At 43.7% G+C, this 21,693-nt stretch overlaps 1 protein-coding gene across 1 annotated transcript; it reads left to right on the forward strand.

The window, feature by feature from the left end:
* Positions 1-7,234: 7,234 nt before the first annotated feature.
* LOC125548470 (phospholipase A1-II 3) lies at positions 7,235-9,614 on the forward strand. The gene is made up of 2 exons (XM_048712057.2): positions 7,235-8,063; positions 8,827-9,614. Exons 1-2 carry the CDS (start codon positions 7,431-7,433, stop codon positions 9,442-9,444), a joined length of 1,251 nt encoding a protein of 416 aa, XP_048568014.1. The 5' UTR covers positions 7,235-7,430; the 3' UTR covers positions 9,445-9,614.
* The last annotated feature ends 12,079 nt before the right edge of the window (positions 9,615-21,693 follow it).

A 21,693-nucleotide genomic window follows, 5' to 3' on the forward strand; every position in this document is an offset into this window, starting at 1 on the left:
GTAGTAGCATATTAATGCATATAAAACATCCAAAACAGATAATATAATAGCATGGAACAATAAGAAATTATAGATATGTTGGATACATATCAAGCATCCCAAGCTTAATTTCTGCTCGTCCTCGAGTAGGTAAATGATAAAAAATAGAATTTTTGATGTGGAATGACACCTAACATATTTATTAATGCAATATTCTTTATTTTGGCAAGAATATTCAGATCCATAAGATTCAAAATAAAAGTTTAATATTTACATAAAAACAGAAATACTTCAAGCATACTAATAAAGCAATAATGTCTTCTCAAAATAACATGGCAAAAGAAATTTATCCCTACAAAATCATATAGTCTGGCTATGCTCCATCTTCATCACACAAAGTATTTCATCATGCACAACCCCTATGACAGGCCAAGCAATTGTTTCATACTTTTGGTGTTCTCAAACTTTTTCAACTTTCACGCAATACATGAGCGTGAGCGATGGATATAACACTATAGGTGGAATAGAATATGGTGGTTGTGGAGAAGACAAAAAGGAAGGATAATGTCTTACATCAACTAGGCAAATTAATGGGCTATGAAGATGCCCATCAATTGATATTGATGCAAGTGAGTAGGGATTGCCATAAAACAAAAGCACTAGAGCTATAATTGTATGAAAGCTCAAAAAGAAACTAAGTGGGTGTGCATCCAACTTCTTGCTCACGAAGACCTAGAGCAATTTGAGGAAGCCCGTCATTGGAATATACAAGCCAAGTTCTATAATGAAAAATTCCCACTAGTATATGAAGGTGAGAAAATAGGAGACTCTCTATCATGAAGATCATGGTGCTACTTTGAATCACTAGTGTGAAAAAAGATAGTAACATTGTCCCTTCTCTCTTTTCTCTCACTTTTTATTTTTGTGGGCTTCTTTGGGCTCTTTTTTATTTGGGCTTCTTCGTCCTCTTTTATTTTTTAGAAAGTCTTGCGACTCATCTGAACTTGTGAGGGAATCATAGCTTCCATCATCCTTTCCTCACATGGGACAATGCTCTAATAATGATAACCATCCCACTTTTATTTACTTACAACTCAAGAATTAGAACTCGACACTAGAACAAAATATGACTCTATATGAATGCCTCCGGCAGTGTACTGGGATGTGCAATGATCAAGAGTGACATGTATAAAAAATATGAATGGTGGCCTTGCCACAAATACTATGCCAACTACAAGATCATGCAAAGCAATATGACAATGATGGTATGTGTCATAATGAATGGAACGATGGAAGTTGCATGGCAATATATCTTGGAATAGCTATGGAAATGCCATAATAGGTAGGTATGGTGCCTGTTTTGAGGAAGGGTATATGGTGGGTTTAATGCACCGACGGAACTTGCGCGGTACTGGAAAGGCTAGCAATGGTGGAAGGGTGAGAGTGCGTATAATCTATGGACTCAGCATTAGTCATAAAGAACTCACATACTTATTGCAAAAATTTATTAGCTATCGAAACTAAGTACTACATGCATGCCCCTAGGAGGATAGATTGGTAGGAAAATACCATCGCTCGTCCCCGATCGCCACTCATAAGGAAGACAATCAAAAAATAAACCATGCTTCGACTTCATCACATAACAGCTCACCATACGTGCATGCTACGGGAATCACAAACCTTAACACAAGTATTTCTACCAATCCACAATTACTCACTAGCATGACTCTAATATCACCTTTTTTATAACTCAAAACAAATGCAAAGAATCAAACTTCTCATATATTCAATGTTCTTATATGAAAGTTTTATTATATCCCTCTTGGATGCCCATCATATTAGGACTAAATTCATAACCTAAGAAAATTACCATGCTGTTTAAAGACTCTCAAAATAATATAAGTGAATCATGAGAGTTCAACAATTTTTATAAAATAAAGCCACCGCCGTGCTCTAAAAAGATATAAGTGAAGCACTAGAGCAAACTGCCTAGGTCAAAAGATATAAGTGAAGCACATAGAGTATTCCAATAAATTCATGATTAATGTGTGTCCCTCTCAAAAGGTGTGTACAGGAAGGATGATTATGGCAAACTAAAAAGCAAAGACTCATATCATACAAGACGCTCCAAGCAAAACACATATCATGTGGTGAATAAAAATATGACCTGAAGTAAATTTACTGATGGATTAAAGACGAAAGAGGGGATGCCATCCGGGGCCTCCCCAAGATTAGATGCTTGGTTATCCTTGAATATTACCTTGGGGTGCCCTGGGCATCCCCAAGCTTAGGCTTTTGCCACTCCTTATTCCATAGTCCATCAAATCTTTACCCAAAGCTTGAAAACTTCACAACAGAAAACTCGTAAGATTCGTTAGTATAATAAAATAAATCACCACTTTAGGTACTGTTGTGAACTCATTCTAAATTTATATTGGTGTAATATCTACTTTACTCCAACTTCTCCATGGTTCATACCCCTGATACTACCCATAGATTCATCAAAATAAGCAAACAACACAAAGAAAACAAAATCTGTGAAAAACAGAACAGTCTCTAGTAATCTGAAAACTTCATATACTTCTGTAACTAAAAAATTCTGAAACATTAGGACAACATAGGAAATTTGTATATAAATCTTGTGTAAAAAATTCAGAATTTTATCACGCTTTTGTCAATTTACACAATTCTTCTACTGGACGCAAAAGTTTCTGTTTTTTAGCAAGATCAAATCAACTATCACCATAGACCACCCCAAAGGTCTTACTTAGCTCAAACACTAATTAAAAACACTAAAAAACAATTACTACAGAAGTAATAATGTGTATTTATTTAAGAACAGTAGCAAAAACAAAAAAAATTGGGTTGTCTCCTAACAAGCGCTATTGTTTAACGCCCCTAGCTAGGCATAAAACATAGATCTATGTATTGTCATCTTTGGTATGCAATCATAAGTAGCCCTCTTAATAGATTCATATGGCAATTTAATTTTCTTTCTTGGAAAGTGTTCCATGCCCTTTCTTAACGGAAATTGAAATCTAATGTTTCCTTCTTTCATATCAATAGTTGCACCAATCGTTCTAAGGAAAGGTCTACCAAGAATAATAGGACATGTAGGATTCCAATCTATATCAAGCACAATAAAATCTATGGGTAGATAATTCCTATTTGCAACAATAAGAACATCATTAATCCTTCCCATAGGTTTCTTAATAGTGGAATTCGCTAGATGCAAATTCAAAGAACAATCATCAAATTTATGGAAACTGAGCATATCACATAAAGTTTTCGGAATAGTGGAAACACTAGCACCCAAATCACACAAAGCATTACATTCATAATCTTTAATTTCAATTTCAATAGTAGGTTCCCACTCATAAGCATTCTAGGGATAGAAACTTCCAACTCAAGTTTTTCTTCAAAAGATTTCATCATAGCATCGACAATATGTTTAGTAAAATCTTTATTTTGATTATAAGCATGAGGTGAATTAAGCATGGATTGCAACAAGTAAATACAATCTATCAAATAATAATTATCATAATTAAAGTCCTTGAAATCGAAAAGAGTGGGTTCATCGCTACTTAAAGTTTTGACCTCTCCAATCCCACTTTTATCAATTTTTTTCATTAAGGTCTTCACCCTCCAAATTATTGGGACGCCTTCTAGCTAAAGTTGACTCATCTCCAATCCCATCTTTATCAAGATTTATATTAGCAAACAAAGATTCAATAGGAGTCACGCTAATCACTTTAAGATCTTCATCATTATTATCGCAAAAACTGGAAGAACACACTTTTACAAACCAATCTCTCTTAGCACGCATCCTAGCGGTTCTTTCTCTACTTTAATTAATAGAAACTTGAATAGATTTTAGAGATTCATTAATATCAATCTTAGGTGGCATAGATCTAATCTTAAAAGAATCAATCTCAAGAGAAATTCTATCAACGTTCCTAGCCAAATCATCAATCATAAGAAATTTTTGTTCTACCATAGCATTGAAATTCTTTTGAGAATTAATGAAATCTTTAATGTTGTTCTCAAGACCAGTAGGTATGTTATTATAATTTTCATAAGAATTGTTGTAGGAATTACCATAATTATTAGAGGAATTACTAGGAAACGGCCTAGGGTTGAAATTACCTCTATATGCATTATTACCAAAATTGTTCCTACCAACAAAATTCACATCCATAGATTCATTATTATTCTCAATCAAAGTGGACAAAGGCATATCATTAGGATCAATAGGAGTAGCAATCAATTTCATAAGTTCATCCATCTTTCCACTCAAAGTATTAATCTCTTCAATAGCATGCTCTTTTTTACTAGTGGAAGATCTTTCGATATGCCATTGAGAGTAATTTGCCATAGTATTATCTAGGAGTTTAGTAGCTTCTCCTAATGTGATTTCCATAAAAGTACCTCCTGCGGCAGAATCTAAAAGATTTCTAGATGCAAAATTCAATCTGGCATAATTTTTTTGTATGATCATCCATAAGCTTAAACCATGAGTAGGGCAATTTCTTATCACCAATTTCATCATCTCCCAAGATTGTGCAATATGTTCATGATCAAGTTGCTTAAAATTCATTATATCGTTCCTAAGGGAAATGATCTTAGTGAGAGGAAAATACTTGGAAATAAAAGCATCTTTACACTTATTCCATGAATCAATACTATTTTCTAGGCAAAGATGAAAACCAAGTTTTAGCATGATCTCCTAGTGAGAACGGAAATAGCTTCAATTTAACAATATCATTATCCACATCTTTTTTCTTTTGCATATCACACAACTCAACGAAAGTATTTAGATGCGATGCGACATCTTCATTAGGAAGATGAAAGATTGTTGTTTCATAACAAGATTCAACAAAGCGACATTAATTTCATAAGATTCCGCACTAGTGGCGGGAGCAATCGGAGTACTAATAAAATCATTATTATTAGTGTTGGAAAAGTAAAACAACTTGGTATATTCTTGAGACATCGTGACAAACCAAGCAATCTAGCACACAAGCAAATAAAAAGCAAAAGATAAGACGAACGAAAGAAGGGCGAATAAAAAGGCAAATCTTTTTATATTTTTCTGAAAACGTTTTAGAAGTGGGGGGAGAGGAAAACGAGAGGCAAATGGCAAATAATGTAAGTGTAAGAGATGAGAGTTTATGATGGGTACTTGGTAGGCTTGACGTAGAACCTCCCCGACAATGGCATCAGAAATTCTTCCTGCTACTTCTTGAGCTTGCGTTGATTTTTCCCTTGAAGAGGAAAGGGTGATGCAGCAAAGTAGAGATAAGCATTTTCCTCAATTAAGAACCAAGGTATCAATCCAGTAGAAGGCACAAGCAAGTCTCCAATATATGCACCTGCAAAAGTTAACAAACACTTGCACACAACGCGAAAAAGCGGTTGTCAGTCCCTTCACGGTCATGAACAAGAGTGAGATCTAATAGAGATAGGTATAAAAGGTAAATAAAAGAGCAAACTAAAGTAAATATAAATAAATTGCAGCAACATATTTTTGGGTTTTTTGTTTATAGATCTTAAAATATATAATGGAAAATAGACCCGAGGGCCATAGGTTTCACTAGAGGCTTCTCTCTTGAAGATAGCATACGGTGGGTAAATAAATTACTGTTGAGAAATTGATAGAAAAACGCATAGTTATGACGATATCTAAGGCAATGGTCATGAATATGGGCATCACGTTCGTGACAAGTAGACCGAAACGATTCTACATCTACTACTATTACTCCACATATCGACCCACTCTTGCCTGCATCTAGAGTATTAAGTTCATAAGAACAGAGCAACGATTTAAGCAAGATGACATGATATAGAGGGATAAACTCAAGCAATATGATATAAACCCCACCTTTTTATCCTTAATGATAACAATACAATACGTGTCTCGCTGCCCCTACTGTCACTGGGAGAGGATAACGCAAGATTGGACCCATTACAAAGTACTTCTCCCATTGTAGGAAAAACCAATCTAGTTGCCAAACCAAACCGATAGTTCGAAGAGAATTACTAAGCTATCTCAATCATGGATAAAGAGTTCAGAGAAGACTCAGATAATATTCATAGATAATCTGATCAAAATCCACAATTCATCGGATCTCAGCAAACGCGCCGCAAAAGAAGATTACATCGGATAGAACTCCAAGAACATCGAGGAGAACATTGTATTGAAGATCAAAGAGAGAGAAGAAGCCATCTAGCTACTAGCTATGGACCCATAGGTCTGTGGTAAACTACTCATGCTTCATCGTAAGGGCAGCAAGGTTGATGTAGAGGCCCTCCGTGATCGAATCCCCCTCCGGCAGAGTGCTGGGAAAGGCCTCAAGAAGGGATCTCACGGGAACAGAGGCTTGCGGCGACAGAAAAGTATTTTGGTGCACCCTTCTGATGTTGGGGGAATATTTGAGAATATATAGAGGTGGAACTAGTGTTAGGAGACTCCCGAGGGGCCAACAAGCCAGGGGCACGCCCTGGAGGCTTGTGGCCTCATCGGGACTCTTCTGACCCTCTCTCCAAGTCACGTAGGTGTCGTTCGGTCCAAGAAAAATCATCATAATGTTTTATTCCGTCTGGACTCTGTTTGATAATCCTTTTATGTGAAAGTCAAAAACATGAAAAAAATAGAAACTAACACTGGGCTCTAGGTTAATAGGTTAGTCCCAAAAATAATATAAATAGCATATTAATGCATATAAAACATCCAAAATAGATAATATAATAACATGAAACAATAAAAAATTATAGATATGTTGAAGACGTATCAGACCCACTTAACAGCAGCGCGGGGTATATGAACCCGCGCAACTATTACACTATATGTGTAGCGTGGGGTTGTGATCCGCACTACTACCACTTAATAGTAGCGCGGACCACTTACCCCTCACCAGTGCTATTTGTCTACCTATACGGTTTTTCCTAGTAGTGGCATATGGTCATTTAGTCCTAGAGATTAGGGAGTTAAGAGGAGTAGGTAGTTTTTACCTCAGAAAATTCATTCTAGTCAAAATATAGTTGCCGATCGGTTGGTCAACTATAGCCGCTTCGTGAGAACTACTGTTGTGTGGTTAAACTCGGTTCCACCTTGTATCGAGGATTTGTGACCTCTCGACTATAACACTATAACTTTCCAATAAACAGCCCCTTTATCATGCAAAAAAAGTATATATAGTATTTTCCTCCAAAAGCAGGGCAGACCCTTCTCGGGCGTGTATATATTCCTTCCTTGATTCTTCCTCTTCCCTCTACAAGTTACTCCATTTCTTTCCTCCATCCTTTTGCTTTCGGCCACTCCCTGCACGTTGTTGGCCCGTGGGAGAGCTGGTGGCACCGTGGCAGTGACATCCGTATTTATCTGAATCGCAGCCTTGTACCACCAAGCTCTCCTCCGATTCTTCCAGTTGCATGCACACAAAGTTTCCCAGATGTATCACTATCTGCGACTCTCTCTACTGCTGGTCACCACTCTCTCTGACGTAGCAATTGCTCAAAGATGGAGGGAGATCAGCGGCAGCAACCAATGGAGCGGCCTCCTAGACCCCCTCAACATCGACGTCCGGCGCGAGGTCATCCGCTACGGCGAGCTGGCGCAGGCGACGTCGGACGGCTTCATCACGGACCCCGCGTCGCCGTACGCCGGGGCTTGTCGCTACAGCCCGGCCTCGTTCTTCACCAAGGTTCAGGCGTCCGACCCGGGTGCGTACCGCGTCACAAGGTTCATCTACGCGACGTCGAGCGCCCGGCTGCCTGAGGGGTTCATGGCGAGGCCGCTGCCGGTGGGTGCGTGGAGCACGGAGTCCAACTGGATGGGGTACGTCGCGGTGGCCACGGACCGCGGCGCGGCGGCGCTCGGGAGGCGGGACATTGTGGTGGCGTGGCGCGCGACGAAGCGGGCGACGGAGTGGGCCAGCGACCTGGACTTCGCGCTGGTACCAGCGGCCGGCATCGTCGGGCCGGGGCGCGGCTGGTCGCAGCCGTACGTGCACAGGGGGTTTCTGTCCGTGTACACGTCCAAGAACTCCACGTCCAGGTTCAACAGACGAAGCGCGCGCGAGCAGGTAAATTCGTTGCGACATTTCAGGTTAACAGTCTTAGATTAGTTCTATTTTGAGGAGTACTATTCTGAGGGTGTTATTGACAGTCTTAACTGCTTCTCTAATCTGTACTCTCCTAGAACTGGAATATTATACCCAACTAAAAAAAGAATTGGAACATTATCGTCCCAACTGGACTAGGTCGATGATCTGCTGTAGGGCGTAAATCCACCGGCATAAACAGTTCCCCATAATTCTCCTAGACTTGGAATATTTTTTGTGCTGGCTGTCCCAGCGAGTTCACTGTTGTGCTGCTGCGCATAAATTCGTTCCCACTTCTGCATGGGGCTTGGGTCGAGACCGGGACATCTCGTCGTGTCATCCGAATATCTGACTGAAGTTGACAAGGGCCAACGGTCCTCATTTAAGACCAACGAAATTGCAGTGTGCAAGGCCAGCAGGTTTCACACTCGTTCTGCTGAATTCACCTACAACCCGACAACCTCTCTTTCTGAACATCACATGGTGTTGTTAATTGGGGTGGTTGTTGTTTTTCTCTAGAGTAGCAGAGTAGGAGAGGCACGGAATCTGTTTGGATTTTGGAACATCTGCATTTCATACTTCTAAACTAATATCTCGAAGGTGTTCACGGGTGGGACGTGCGTGTATGCTTTTATAGGAATGAATGTATATGTGTGTTTATGAGCATCTGCTTGAAAAAATATTTGCATTTCATATAGGAGTGTTATAAACGAAGGAACCATCACATGCTCCAAATTTTTGACAGGTGCTGACCGAAGTAAGAGCGCTGCTCGATACGTACAAGAACGAGGACTGCAGCATCAGCATAACCGGCCACAGCCTGGGAGGGGCACTGTCCACGCTCAACGCCATCGACCTGGTCGCCAATGGATTCAACGTCCGCGGCTCGTCCCGAACCCCTGTGCCCGTCACGGCCATCCACTTCGGCGCCCCCCGCGTCGGCGACGAGCAGTTCAAGAAGGCTTTCCACGCGATGGCCGGCCTGAGCCTGCTCCGGGTCCGCAACGTCCCGGACATCGTGCCGACCATCCTGCCGCCCGTGATCTACGCCGACGTCGGCGTGGAGCTGCTCGTGGACACGCGCAAGTCGCCGTACCTCAAGGAGAAGGCGGGCCCTGCCCAGTGGCACAACCTGGAGGGCTACTTGCACGGCGTCGCGGGGACGCACGGCGCCGGCGACAGCGCGGGGTTCGGCCTGGAGGTGGACCGCGACTTGGCGCTCATCAACAAGGAAGAGGACGCGCTCAGAGACGAGTACCCCGTGCCGGCGATGTGGTGGGCGGAGAATAACAAGGGCATGGTCAAGAACGCCACTGGACACTGGGTGTTGCACGACCACGAGCAGGGTAACCTTGCGTTGTGATCATTTTTTTCTTTGCCTAAGATCGTTGAAAGGCTTTTTACGAAATATAATACTGCGTCTTATCGAAAATGTAAGCTGGTTTTCTGAACTTTTTACCGTCAAATATTTCTGTGCTTGTCATTCTGTAAGGAAAAATTACTAGCATCAGACAATGCACTACAATTACTTTATATGACAAGATATGTTTGCACCGAAATTAGTGGTCAAAATATGATAGTGATGCCTGTGTCACCGTAAGTAAAGCCTCGTGATTCTCCTCGAATTGGTCTGACAGGACAAAGTTGAACAAGCTCCGGCATAGAGTCATGTCGTCTCTTTGGGTCGACGAGACTATGATTTCTCATTGTACGCCCTTGACGCAGGATCGGGCGTCAGTGTTGGAAGAGATTACTTTGGCAATGCAACTCGATGTATTGATCGGTGCATAACACACGTATATATGGGTGTATAAAGTGGGCCTCGACCTCAACTATACAAGGACTAGGAGGTGGACCAAGATATACAATATACATGCACAACCATATATTCAACACCACCCCCCTCCCCCCGCGCAGTCGAAGCGTCGCCGGAGCGCAAAGACTGGACCTGAACTTCTCAAAGACGGAAGTAGGCAGTCCCTTCGTCATCACATCAGCGAATTGTTGCGCCGTCGGGACGTGAAGGACCCAGATGCGCCCAAGAGTGACCTGCTCGCGAACAAAGTGAATGTCGAGCTCAATATGCTTCGTTCGACGATGGTGGACTGGGTTGGCAGAGAGGTACACGGCGGAGACGTTATCGTAGTAGACGAGTGTGGCCTTGTGAACGTCACAAAGCAACTCCTGAAGCAGCTGACGAAGCCAAGAGCATTCGGCAACGGCATTAGCCACTGCCCGATACTCTGCCTCGGCACTCGAGCGGGAGACCGTGGTTGTCTCTTGGACGACCACGAGATCAGCGACGGCCCAAGGTACACACAGTAGCCCGAGGTGGAACGACATGTGTCCGGGCAACCAGCCCAGTCCGCATTAGAGTAGGCAATGAGGTCGGTGGAAGCGGAGGCCGTCGGCGTGAGTTCCAAGGACGGGGTGCCGCGTATGTAATGAATGATATGCTTCACCAAGGTCTAATGAGAGTCACGTGGAGAGTGCATGTGAAGACAAACCTGCTGAACAGCATACTGCAAGTCGGGGCGCGTCAGGGTCAGGTACTGCAGAGCGCCCACGATAGAGCGATAGAAGGCCGCATTGGATGCAGGAGAGTCCTCCAGAGCTGAAACCTTGGCCTTGACGTCGACAGGCGTGCCGGCGGGCTTGTAGTTAAGCATGCCAGCACAGTCAAGAAGCTCATGGGCATACCGTTGTTGATGCAGGGAAAACCTATCTGGCCGTCGAACTACCTCAATGCCGAGGAAGTAGTGCAGGGGCCCCGAGTCCTTCAGGGCAAACTCATCGCGAAGACGAGCAGTGAGCCGCTGAAGAAGCTCGGCGGTGGATGTTGTTAGGATGATGTCGTCAACATAGAGCAATAAGTAGGACGTGGCAGCTCCGTGATGATAAAAAAAGAGGGACACATCGGAGCGAGTGGATGTGAATCCAAGCGTCTGTAGGAACGCAACGATGCGCTGGTACCAGGCCCGGGGCACCTGCTTCAACTCGTATAGGGAACGGGAGAGCAAGCACACGTGGTCGGGATGCGCGACGTCGATGAAGCCAGTGGGCTGCTCATAGAACACGTGCTCAGCGAGGTGGCCGTGCAAGAAGGTGTTGGAGACGTCCAACTGATGCACGGGCTAGGCACGGAAGACGGCTAACTGGAGCATGGTGTGGATCGTGCTCGGTTTAACAACCAGGGCAAAAGTGTCGGTGAAGTCCACGCCCGTGCGTTGCCGAAAACCTGAACTACCCTGCGATCTTTGTAGCGCCTGAGAGTGATGTCCAGGCGAGCGGCTAGAAGTGCAGGATCCCAAGGCGCCGACGGAAGCGCCAGAGCCGACAGATGCGGCTGTGGCGGCGGCGCTGTCGGTGTCAAAACCGGTGGATCTCGGGTAGGGGGTCCCGAACTGTGCGTCTAAGGTTGATGGTAACAGGAGACAAGGGACACGATGTTTACCCAGGTTCGGGCCCTCTCTATGGAGGTAATACCCTACTTCTTGCTTGATTGATCTTGATGAATATGAGTATTACAAGAGTTGATCTACCATGAGATCGTAATGGCTAAACCCTAGAAGTCTAGCCTGTATGACTACGGTATTGAGTATATCCTTTCCAGACTACACCCTCCGGTTTATATAGACACCGGGGGGATCTAGGTTACATAGAGTCGGTCACATAAGATGGAATCTTCATAGTTGTTCGCCAAGCTTGCCTTCCACGCCAAGGAGAGTCCCATCCGAACACTGGTACAGTCTTCGGTCTTCATATCTTCACAGCCCATCAGTCGGGCCCATAGATAACAAGCCGGACGCCCGAGGACCCCCTAGTCCAGGACTCCCTCAGGCGCCGCGAGGAGTGGGGGGGGGGTACCCGCCGGCCGTAGGAGGCGCCCTGTAGGGAACAGAGTAGCCGTAGGGCAACGCGGGCGCATACGGCCGAGGAGCCGCGTGCAGCGCCTGATGAGTCATCGGACTGGCGCCAAAAAAGCCGGGGACGAGGGCGCGTGGTACGGGCATGGAGTACGCATGAACAACACCCCCATCCAGGGGTTCTGGCCGGCCTGCCAGGGCACTGGCTGATGCGGTGGCGGCTGCTGGCAGGGGGGCCACCCTGGGCGGCGGCCGGCTGCTGCTACTGCTGTGGTGGCGCCTGGTAGAGGCGCGGGCCAGGCCGAGGCTAAGGAGTCGGGGCGGCGGGCGGGGCACCACCTCGGGTGTCGGCGGTGAGGGCTGTGTGAGTAGCCCGGGTGCGCACCATCTTCATCCTGCGTTCCTCGAGATTCAGGTACGTACGCCACAACCTTGGGAAACGTCAGATCAGTGATGAGGGGGAGGTTTGAGGCAGCATTCCCGAAGTCGTCGTTCAAGTCGGCGATGAGCGTGCCGAGGAGAAGCTTGTGGGATACCTTCTCACCGAGTTCATAGAGCTCATCGACAAGCTTCTTAAGGTGCATGCAATCATCATCAATGGACGAGTCGTTCCGTTGACACCCAAAAAACTCGTCGTGCAGGAAAACCTTGCGTTGAAGCTTGTTTTCGATGAAGAGGCCATTGAGCTTTGTCCAGACGGTGAGAGCATCATCCTCGGTGGAGACCACCATGTGGAAAAGGTCCTTCGAGATGGTGGTGTAGAACCAGCGGATGAGGGTGGCGTCCATGGTCATCCACTCGTCATCATTCACCATGAACTAGGAGTCCATGGAACCATCGATGTGATCCTGGAGATTGTACTCACGAAACACAAGAGAGAAGTAGGTCTTCCAGGAATAATACGTGGAGGTGTGGTGATCGAGGATGATGGGAACCCGACCGAGGATGTTGAGATCGCAAATGATGGTGGGGTCGGGGCCGGCGAACGGGTTGGTGCATGCGGTGCGGGTCGAGACGGAGGATCCGGGGGACTCCATGGCGGCTCAGGAGGAAGAAGGGCGGCGCGACTCGGTTTCGGTTAGGGTTAGGGGAGGGTTGGCGGAAGCGGAGGAGGGGGCGGCGGCTGAGACACGGGCGACGACGTGGAGACGCGAGGGCAGCGGCAGCAGGGTGTGGCAGCGGTGGCAAGGTACGGCGGCGGCGATGGAGATCGCAGCGGCGGCATGTTTTAGGGTTAGGATCGGAGGTATGATACCATGTTGGAAGATATTACTTTGACAATGCAACTCGATGTATTGGTCGGTGCATTACACACCTATATATGGATGTACAAAGTAGGCATCAATCTCAACTATACAAGGACTAGGAGGTGGGCCAAGATATACAATATACATGCACAACCATATAATCAACAGTCAGACTTTTTAGATTGACTCAAGTGTTCAAAGACGATGATTGTGGCGACTGGCGTTGGTCCTTAGGGGCACCTGCATGAAGATTTTTCTATTATCATCAACAAGGTAAGGCCATCTCCTTATGGGAGTTTCAATAACGGTGTGTCGACGGCTAGTTTTGACGATGGTAGTGGCTGTATGGTGGTCGAGTGGCCACAATGTAATTATTATTATGTTTAAGGTGATCTGTAATTTTAATAATCTTCTATAATAGATTTGTGTCTTTCAAAAAAATTAAAGCTTTTTTTAGCGGAAAGGAAACTAGTTCTCTCTGACAAGAAAACCCTACATTTTTTTAGAATAAAACCATTTTCAGGGCAGAGAAGAAAATGAGCTAAACTAGAAGAAAACGAAGCGGAAGAACAACTATGAAACCAGTAATTGGCCTAGTCCATGGCCCGCATTGCAGCAAATAGTAGAATTTTCCCGCCATCTCGCCCATTCATGAGGCGCAGCTAAATTGGGATCGTTGATGTCTGTGTTCGCCCCTTGCGATGGGGGGTGCAGCACCCGTGCTCTATACCATCCCAAATGGTACCGGGCCGCACGAAATGAAGGTCATGCTTGATGCGCTTCATCAGTTTTTTTAAACACAGCACAAAAGAAAGCCCTCGTATATACGCGCATGCATTCCACCCTTATAGAGGTATGCCCTACCTCTATGAGCATCTTTGGAAGACTGAGCCGGCATATCACCTTGAGATTTATGAAGTCATCGTAGATGACTTGAACGCGCATCGCCGGAAATCCTGAAATAAACCCAGAAAGTGCGAGCACTAGGATTTGTATCCTGGTGGGCTAGGGATACCACTGTCCTTTTAACCATCCAACCACAGGTTGGTTCACATGCGCTCCATCAGTTGAGCTTCGGTAATTCATTGGTGCTTGAAGGCTCGCGTGGATAGCTCGGTCTAGATGTGTGAATTGGTATGTTTCACAACCTTCACCAACATATCGAACTGAGGCAATGGCCTCTTCGAATCGATTTGATGCAACACAGGGGAAGAAGGGATAATTTTGATATGCCTTCTCAAGACAACGGGTCAGGGACAAATGAACATACTGATTAAACATTCTTAAAACGCTGATGGCGGTCAACCTTTCACATGAATAGGATACATTTAGTTGGAAGCTGACTACTTCTGACGCTTTCTTAGTTAAATCCATGATATGGCCTGCATCAATGATGGAAAATCTTTCCACCATAAATATTGATAAGGGTTGGCCTGATCTTCTCAGTGAGCGGATGACGTCGATGAAGAACTTGCTGGATAACTTGTGAGATGCTCTCGAACTCTCTGGTTTTTCCCTGTTTGCAAATGCGACTGATCTTCGACCCTATGGATATTCGCAACACCAAACACTTGCGTGTGTAGCCGCCGACCACGAAGCGGTTCTGCAATCTCCCAATTCCCAACCGAACTACAAATAGCACTTGACTTTTAGTAGCAAATACACCCTACCGAAACGAATTTGGTGTAGATAAATAGTCCTGATCGATGGAAAGAGGAATATAAATTCGGATGAATGCTTATAGCAATTCAATCTGGTCGAGGTCTAATCAAAACGTGGTCTAACCCTAAAAGCCATGGCTTACAAGGGTATATAAAGACCCCTGGATGTCCAACCTAGTGTTGGAGTCAAAATCAACCATATCTCCAACTTTCCTAACATAAACGACTCTATCTGGAAAATTGGCAGAAACAACCACAGTATTGTTTCGACGACTGCGACTCGGTCACTGCGAATTGCGGGCTATGGGTATACAATTTGGAAAGCACGCCACTCAAGTTTTTCAAAATTTTGTTTATATGCCTTATTTGGAGCACGGGCATGTATTCCACACATATATCAATTTCGGGCCTCATGGCAGTCAATTCGAGTCTGACATGGAATATCTTGTTTTCAACTTTGTACTCTTCATGTGACGATGGCGCCACTTCCTCCCACACCTCCCTCGTGCTTCCCACCATTCCTTGCACATAGCTTCTTGCCCATGCACTGTCTCGCTATTAATTCAATCCTAGTGATACGAAAAGTCCATGGCTTAGGTAGTATAAAATTCTTCCAAACCAAAGTAACATGTTCAACTAGGAATGAATTCACCTTGTGATCTTTGTCAATGAGGCTTATTATTTCTTTCTAGCTTAATCAATCCGAATCATCATATTTCGTGAATATATCCTCATCATCCCCCCTTTCTTCAAGAAAAGTCATCCGCGGCTTCGGGTAAGCTGAGAATGGCAGAAACAAAAAGAACAACGGGTACTCGTAGTTTATGTATATATAACATGTTGTATCATTTTTGTTGTCATGAAAAAGATTCCCAATATGCAACTTTAACTACAAGTATACAAGACAAAATGTCCATATGGGAACAAATAATATATCAGGAATCGGCAATCATAATTGCGAGTATAAGTGAATTTCATATAGTCATGACGAGAATGAGGAACAAACATGTATAATGTCTTCTTATTCAGTATTAAGTCCAAAGTCCTCACATAAGATTGATGATCAAATGTGCTACAAGGAAGGTCAAACCAACACAAAATATTCAGAAGTGCATATCACTACAAAAAAAATACACTTTCGTGATGATACATGTTTGTCACAGTAGGTCACGTTTTCTGTCATGCATGTACATCCATGACGATTTTATGACAGAATCAACATAGTCATACATGTGCTGCCGTAGAAGTGTTCCATGACATTACCAAAATTATCATCACCGAAGTGTTCACTTCCATGACGATAAATGCCGCGTCATGGAAGTGCTTTCGTCAAGGGTGACCGACACGTGGTATCCACCGTAACGGGTCATCGTTAAGCTATCGGGTCCGGTTTTGGATCCGATAACCCGCTAACAGCCACGACCAATGCCGATTTTCCATGTGTAAAATTCTCATTGGCCGACGAACCACGTGTTAGCTCCGCGTTGGCACAAGTGTCACTCATCCAATGGGCGAGATGCGCCTATGACATATTGACACGTGGACCGGCCCAACAGTGGCCCATTCAGGTTAAAAGGCCGGGCCTGTCAAAATAAGCGGCCCGTCCCATTAGCGGCCTACTTGAGTTAGGCCCATTTACAAGCACGACCCATACAAGTTACACAGAATCGTCCCATCAAAGGCCCATTCTAGATTTGACAATTTCCAGTCCATCGCCAGTTTCGGCCCGTTAACGGCCCGCTACGTCTTTGGGCCCAATTGCCGCCCGAGCTTTTTTCGGCCTGTTAGCAGCCCATCGTCAGTTCCCGCCCGTTAACGGCCCGGAATGTCTTTCGGCCTTTTCTCGGCCCATTCTGGAGTTGGGCCAATTCTAGCCTGCTGTGACTTTAGGCCTGTCCTCGGCCCATTCGGTAAATGGGCCAAATCCTAGCCCATTTTGTCTCTCGGCCTGTTAACGGCCCGCACAATAGTTGGGCCATTGACTTTAGGTCCATTAGGGGCCCACGTTCTATAGGGCATCATTTCATCCCAACGCGACTTTCGGCCTCTTAAAAGCCTAGTTTGCAAATTGGGCCTCCTCTGGCCCATAACACTTTCGGCCTCTTACTGGCCCGTAAAGTAAAAGGGCCGAGACAAAATTGACATGTATTTCATCCTGCTAGAGGCCCGCGGGCCATTTCCATTTATACGGCCCTATCGAGCTTTTGGCCTGTTAACGGCCTGCTAATAGTCGTTGTTATGGTGGGCCACATCATTTGGGATCCACTTAATATTATTTTGACCAGCCCAATTTAGACCCGCTTTGACTATTAATGACCCACAAGTGTAGGGGATCTATCGTTGCCTTTTCGATAAGTAAGAGTGTGGAACCCAATGAGGAGCAGAAGGAAATGATAAGCAGTTTTCAGTAAGGTATTCTCTGCAAGCACTGAAATTATCGGTAACAGATAGTTTTGTGATAAGGTAATCTATAATGAGTAACAAGTAATGAAAATAAATAAGGTGCATCAAGATGGCCCAATCCTTTCTGTAGCAAAGGACAAGCCAGGACAAACTCTTATATGAAGGAAAGCGCTCCAGAGGACACATGGGAATTATCGTCAAGCTAGTTTTCATCACGTTCATATGATTCGCGTTCGGTACTTTGATAATTTGATATGTGGGTGGACCGGTGCTTGGGTACTGCCCTTACTTGGACAAGAATCCCAGTTATGATTAACCCCTATTGCAAGCATCCGCTACTACAACAGAAGTATTAAGGTAAACCTAACCATAGCATGAAACATGTGGATCCAAATCAGCCCCTTACGAAGCAACACATAAACTAGGGTTTAAGCTTCTGTCACTCTAGCAACCCATCATCTACTTATTAATTCCCAATGCCTCCCTCTAGGCCCAAATAATGGTGAAGTGTCATGTAGTCGACGTTCACATAACACCACTAGAGGAATGACAACATACATGTCAGCAAAATATCGAACGAATACCAAATTCACATGACTACTTATAGCAAGACTTCTCCCATGTCCTTAGGAACAAACATAGCTACTCACAAAGCATATTCATGTTCATAATCATAGGGGTATTAATATGCATAATGGATCTGAACATATGATCTTTCACCAAGTAAACCAACTGGCATCAACTACAAGGAGTAATCAACACTACTAGCAACCCACATGTACCAATCTGAGGTTTGGATACAAAGATTGGATACAAGAGATGAACTAGGGTTTGAGATGAGATGGTGTTGGTGAAGATGTTGATGGAGATTGACCCCCTCCCGATGAGAGGATCGTTGGTGATGACGATGGTTATGATTTCCCCCTCCCGGAGGGAAGTTTCCCCGGCAGAACAGCTCCGCCGGAGCCCTAGATTGGTTCCGCCAAGGTTCCGCCTCGTGGCGGCGGAGTTTCGTCCCGTGAGCTTTCTTATGATTTTTTTCTCGACGAAAGACTCCATATAGCCAAAGATGGGCATCGGAGGGCCACCAGGGGGCCCACGAGGCAGGGGCGCGCCCAGGGGGTAGGGCGCGCCCCCACCCTCGTGGACGGTGGGTGGCCCCCCTATGGTACTTCTTTCACCCAATATTTTTTATATATTTTGAAACGTGCTCCCGTGAAGTTTCAGGACTTTTGAAGATGTGCAGAATAGGTATCTAATATTTTCTCCTTTTCCGACCTAGAATTCCAGCTGCCGGCATTCCCCCTCATCATGTAAACCTTGTAAAACAAGACAGAATAGGCATAAGTATTGTGACATAATGTGTAATAACAGCCCATAATGCAATAAATATCAATATAAAAGCAAGATGCAAAATGGACGTATCAACTCCCCCAAGCTTAGGCCTCGCTTGTCCTCAAGCGAAAGCCGATATCGAAAAATATGTCCACATGTTTAGAGATAGAGGTGTCAATAAAATAAAATACGGACATGAGGGCGTCATGATCATTCTTAGAACAGCAACGTGTATGTATATATATATATATTGTCATATGATCTCTTATGCTAAAGTAACAATTCATTCACATACTCAAGTATGAATCAGAAATTTCATTGAAAACTAACAAAGTATAATCTTAGTCAGTGAAGCAATTACAATTTATCATAACATAGGAAAGAGTCAATATAAAATCTTCTCAGCATGTCCACATACTCAACCATCTTTTAGTCTTTCACAATTGCTAACACTCACACAATATTTATGGTTATGAAGTTTTAATCGGACACAGCGAAACATAGGGGCTTATAGTTTTGCCTCCCAACTTTTTACCTCAAGGGTAATGCCAACAATAATAGTTCATGAAAACCCACATCCAATTGGCCATATATATCAGGATCTTTCCAACACATTGTGCTTGCCAAAGGATAAAATGTAAAAAGGAAATGTGAAGATCACCATGACTCTTTGCATGAAGTATAAGACAAGAATAAAAGATAGGCCCTTCGCAGAGGGAAGAAGAGGTTGTCATGTGCTTTTATGGTTGGATTCATGAAATCTTAATGCAAAAGAACGTCACTTTATATTGCCACTTGTGATATGGACCTTTATTATGCAGTCCGTCGCTTTTATTTCTTCCACATCACAAGATCGTATAAAGCTTATTTTCTCCACACTAATAAGTCATACATATTTAGAGAGCAATTCTTATTGCTTGCAACGATGACAACTTACTTGAGGGATCTTACTCAATCCATAGGTAGATATGGTGGACTCTCAAGGCAAAACTGGATTTAGGGATATTTGGAAGCACAAGTAGTATCTCTACTTGGTGCAAAGAAATTGGCTAGCAAGAGAGGGAAAGGCAAGCTCAACATGTTGGATGATCCATGACAATATAATTTATCTCAGATGTAAGAAAACATAACCCATTACGTTGTCTTCCTTGTCCAACATCAACTCTTTATCATATCATACTTTAATGAGTGCTCACAATTATAAAAGATGTCCAAGATAGTATATTTATATGTGAAAACCTCTCTTTCTTTATTACTTCCTATTAATTGCAACGATGACCAAAACTATGTTTGCCAACTCTCAACAACTTTTATTCATCATACTCTTTATATGTGAAGTCACTACTCTCCATAAGATCCATATGATTTCTTTATTTATTTTTATTTCTTTCTCTTTTATTCTATTCCCTCAAGATCATAACAAAATAATCAAGCCCTTGACTCAAACACTAATCTTTATTATATATAGCTCACGGACTCGATTACATAGAAGGATCATAAAGCAAAACTCACAACTAGATCATACTAAAACTTTATTCTACTAGATCAAGATATTACCAAAAGGATCGAACTAAGAAAAACGGTAAAGATAAAAGTGATGGTGATACGATACCGGGGCATTCCCCCAAGCTTGGCACTTGCCAAGGGGAGTGCCCATACCCATGTGTTTATGTCTCCTTCTTCGGGGGTGGTGATGTGATATTCTTGGCAATGATGCCCCTCGGGATACGATTCTCTTCTTCTTCCTCCGTGGTCCAACCACAATGCTCCAAGTCCCCGTAGACTTTATGATCTGCAAGGTAATCAACAACATAGCTTTCTCCCTCCGAATCTTGGGATGACATATTGCTCTAATCTGCAGCAGAAACAGCTCGAAACAAGGACATAGGATTTTTGCGTGATACGGTGGTCAAAACCTTCGGGAGATTATATAATGAATTTTTACCGACCAAAAGAAGTATCGTGCAAGAAAACGGAGTCCGGAGAGCACACGGGGTGTCCACGAGGCAGGGGGCACGCTCAGGGGGTAGGGCACGCCATCCACCCTCATGGAAGCCTCGTGTCCTTTCCGGTCTGCTTCTTATTTTCCTATTTTCTTAAATATTCCAAAACGGAGAAAAATTGCCATTAGAACTGTTTTGGAGTCGGTTTACTTACCGTACCACGTACCTATTCCTTTTCGGAGTCTGATACATTCTGGAAAGTGTCCCTTATGTATTCCTCCGGGGTTACGGTTTCCATAACATTAGTTTCAACATTTATGGGATTACCTGAGATATAATGTTTGATTCTTTGACCGTTCACCACCCTTGGATTTGTGCCTTCGAAGTTGTTGATTTTTATGGCACCGGAACGATAGACCTCCTTGATGATGTAAGGACCTTCCCATTTAGAGAGGAGTTTGCCTGCAAAAAATCTTAAACGAGAGTTGTATAACAATACATAATCACCTACATTAAATTCATGTTTTTGTATCCTTTTTTCATGCCATCTTTCAACTTTTTCTTTAAACAGTTTGGCATTCTCATAAGACTGGGTTCTCCATTCATCAAGTGAGCTAATGTCAAAAAGTCTCCTCTCACCGGCAAGTTGGAGTCATAGTTGAGCTCTTTAATAGCCCAATATGCGTTATGTTCTAATTCAAGAGGTAAGTGACATGCTTTACCATAAGCCATTTTATACGGAGACATACCCATAGGATTTTTGTATGCAGTTCTATAAACCCATAATGCATCATCAAGTTTCTTGGACCAATTCTTTCTAGATATATTGTCAGTCTTCTGCAAAATTAATTTAAGCTCTCTATTGCTAAGTTCTACTTGACCACTAGACTGTGGATGATATGGAGATGCAATTCTATGATTAACATCATACTTAGCAAGCATTTTACTGAAAGCACCATGAATAAAATGTGAACCACCATCAGTCATTAAATATCTAGGGACTCCAAACCTCAGAAAAACAACTTCTTTAAGCATGTTAATAGAGGTGTTATGATCATCACTACTAGTTGGAATAGCCTCTACCCACTTAGTAACGTAATCAACAACAACTAAAATATGTGTATACCCATTAGAGGAAGGAAACGGTCCCATATAAT

The sequence above is a fragment of the Triticum urartu genome, chromosome 3A (genome assembly GCF_056163025.1).
Source record: "Triticum urartu cultivar PI428250 chromosome 3A, HENAU_Tu73, whole genome shotgun sequence".
In the NCBI taxonomy this organism is placed as follows: domain Eukaryota; kingdom Viridiplantae; phylum Streptophyta; class Magnoliopsida; order Poales; family Poaceae; genus Triticum; species Triticum urartu.

Coding starts and splice junctions, on each gene's coding strand:
- LOC125548470 (XM_048712057.2), top strand. CDS start 7,431: ATGTATCACTATCTGCGACTCTCTCTACTGCTGGTCACCACTCTCTCT. Junction 8,064..8,826: donor GACGAAGCGCGCGCGAGCAG/GTAAATTCGTTG, acceptor AATTTTTGACAG/GTGCTGACCGAAGTAAGAGC.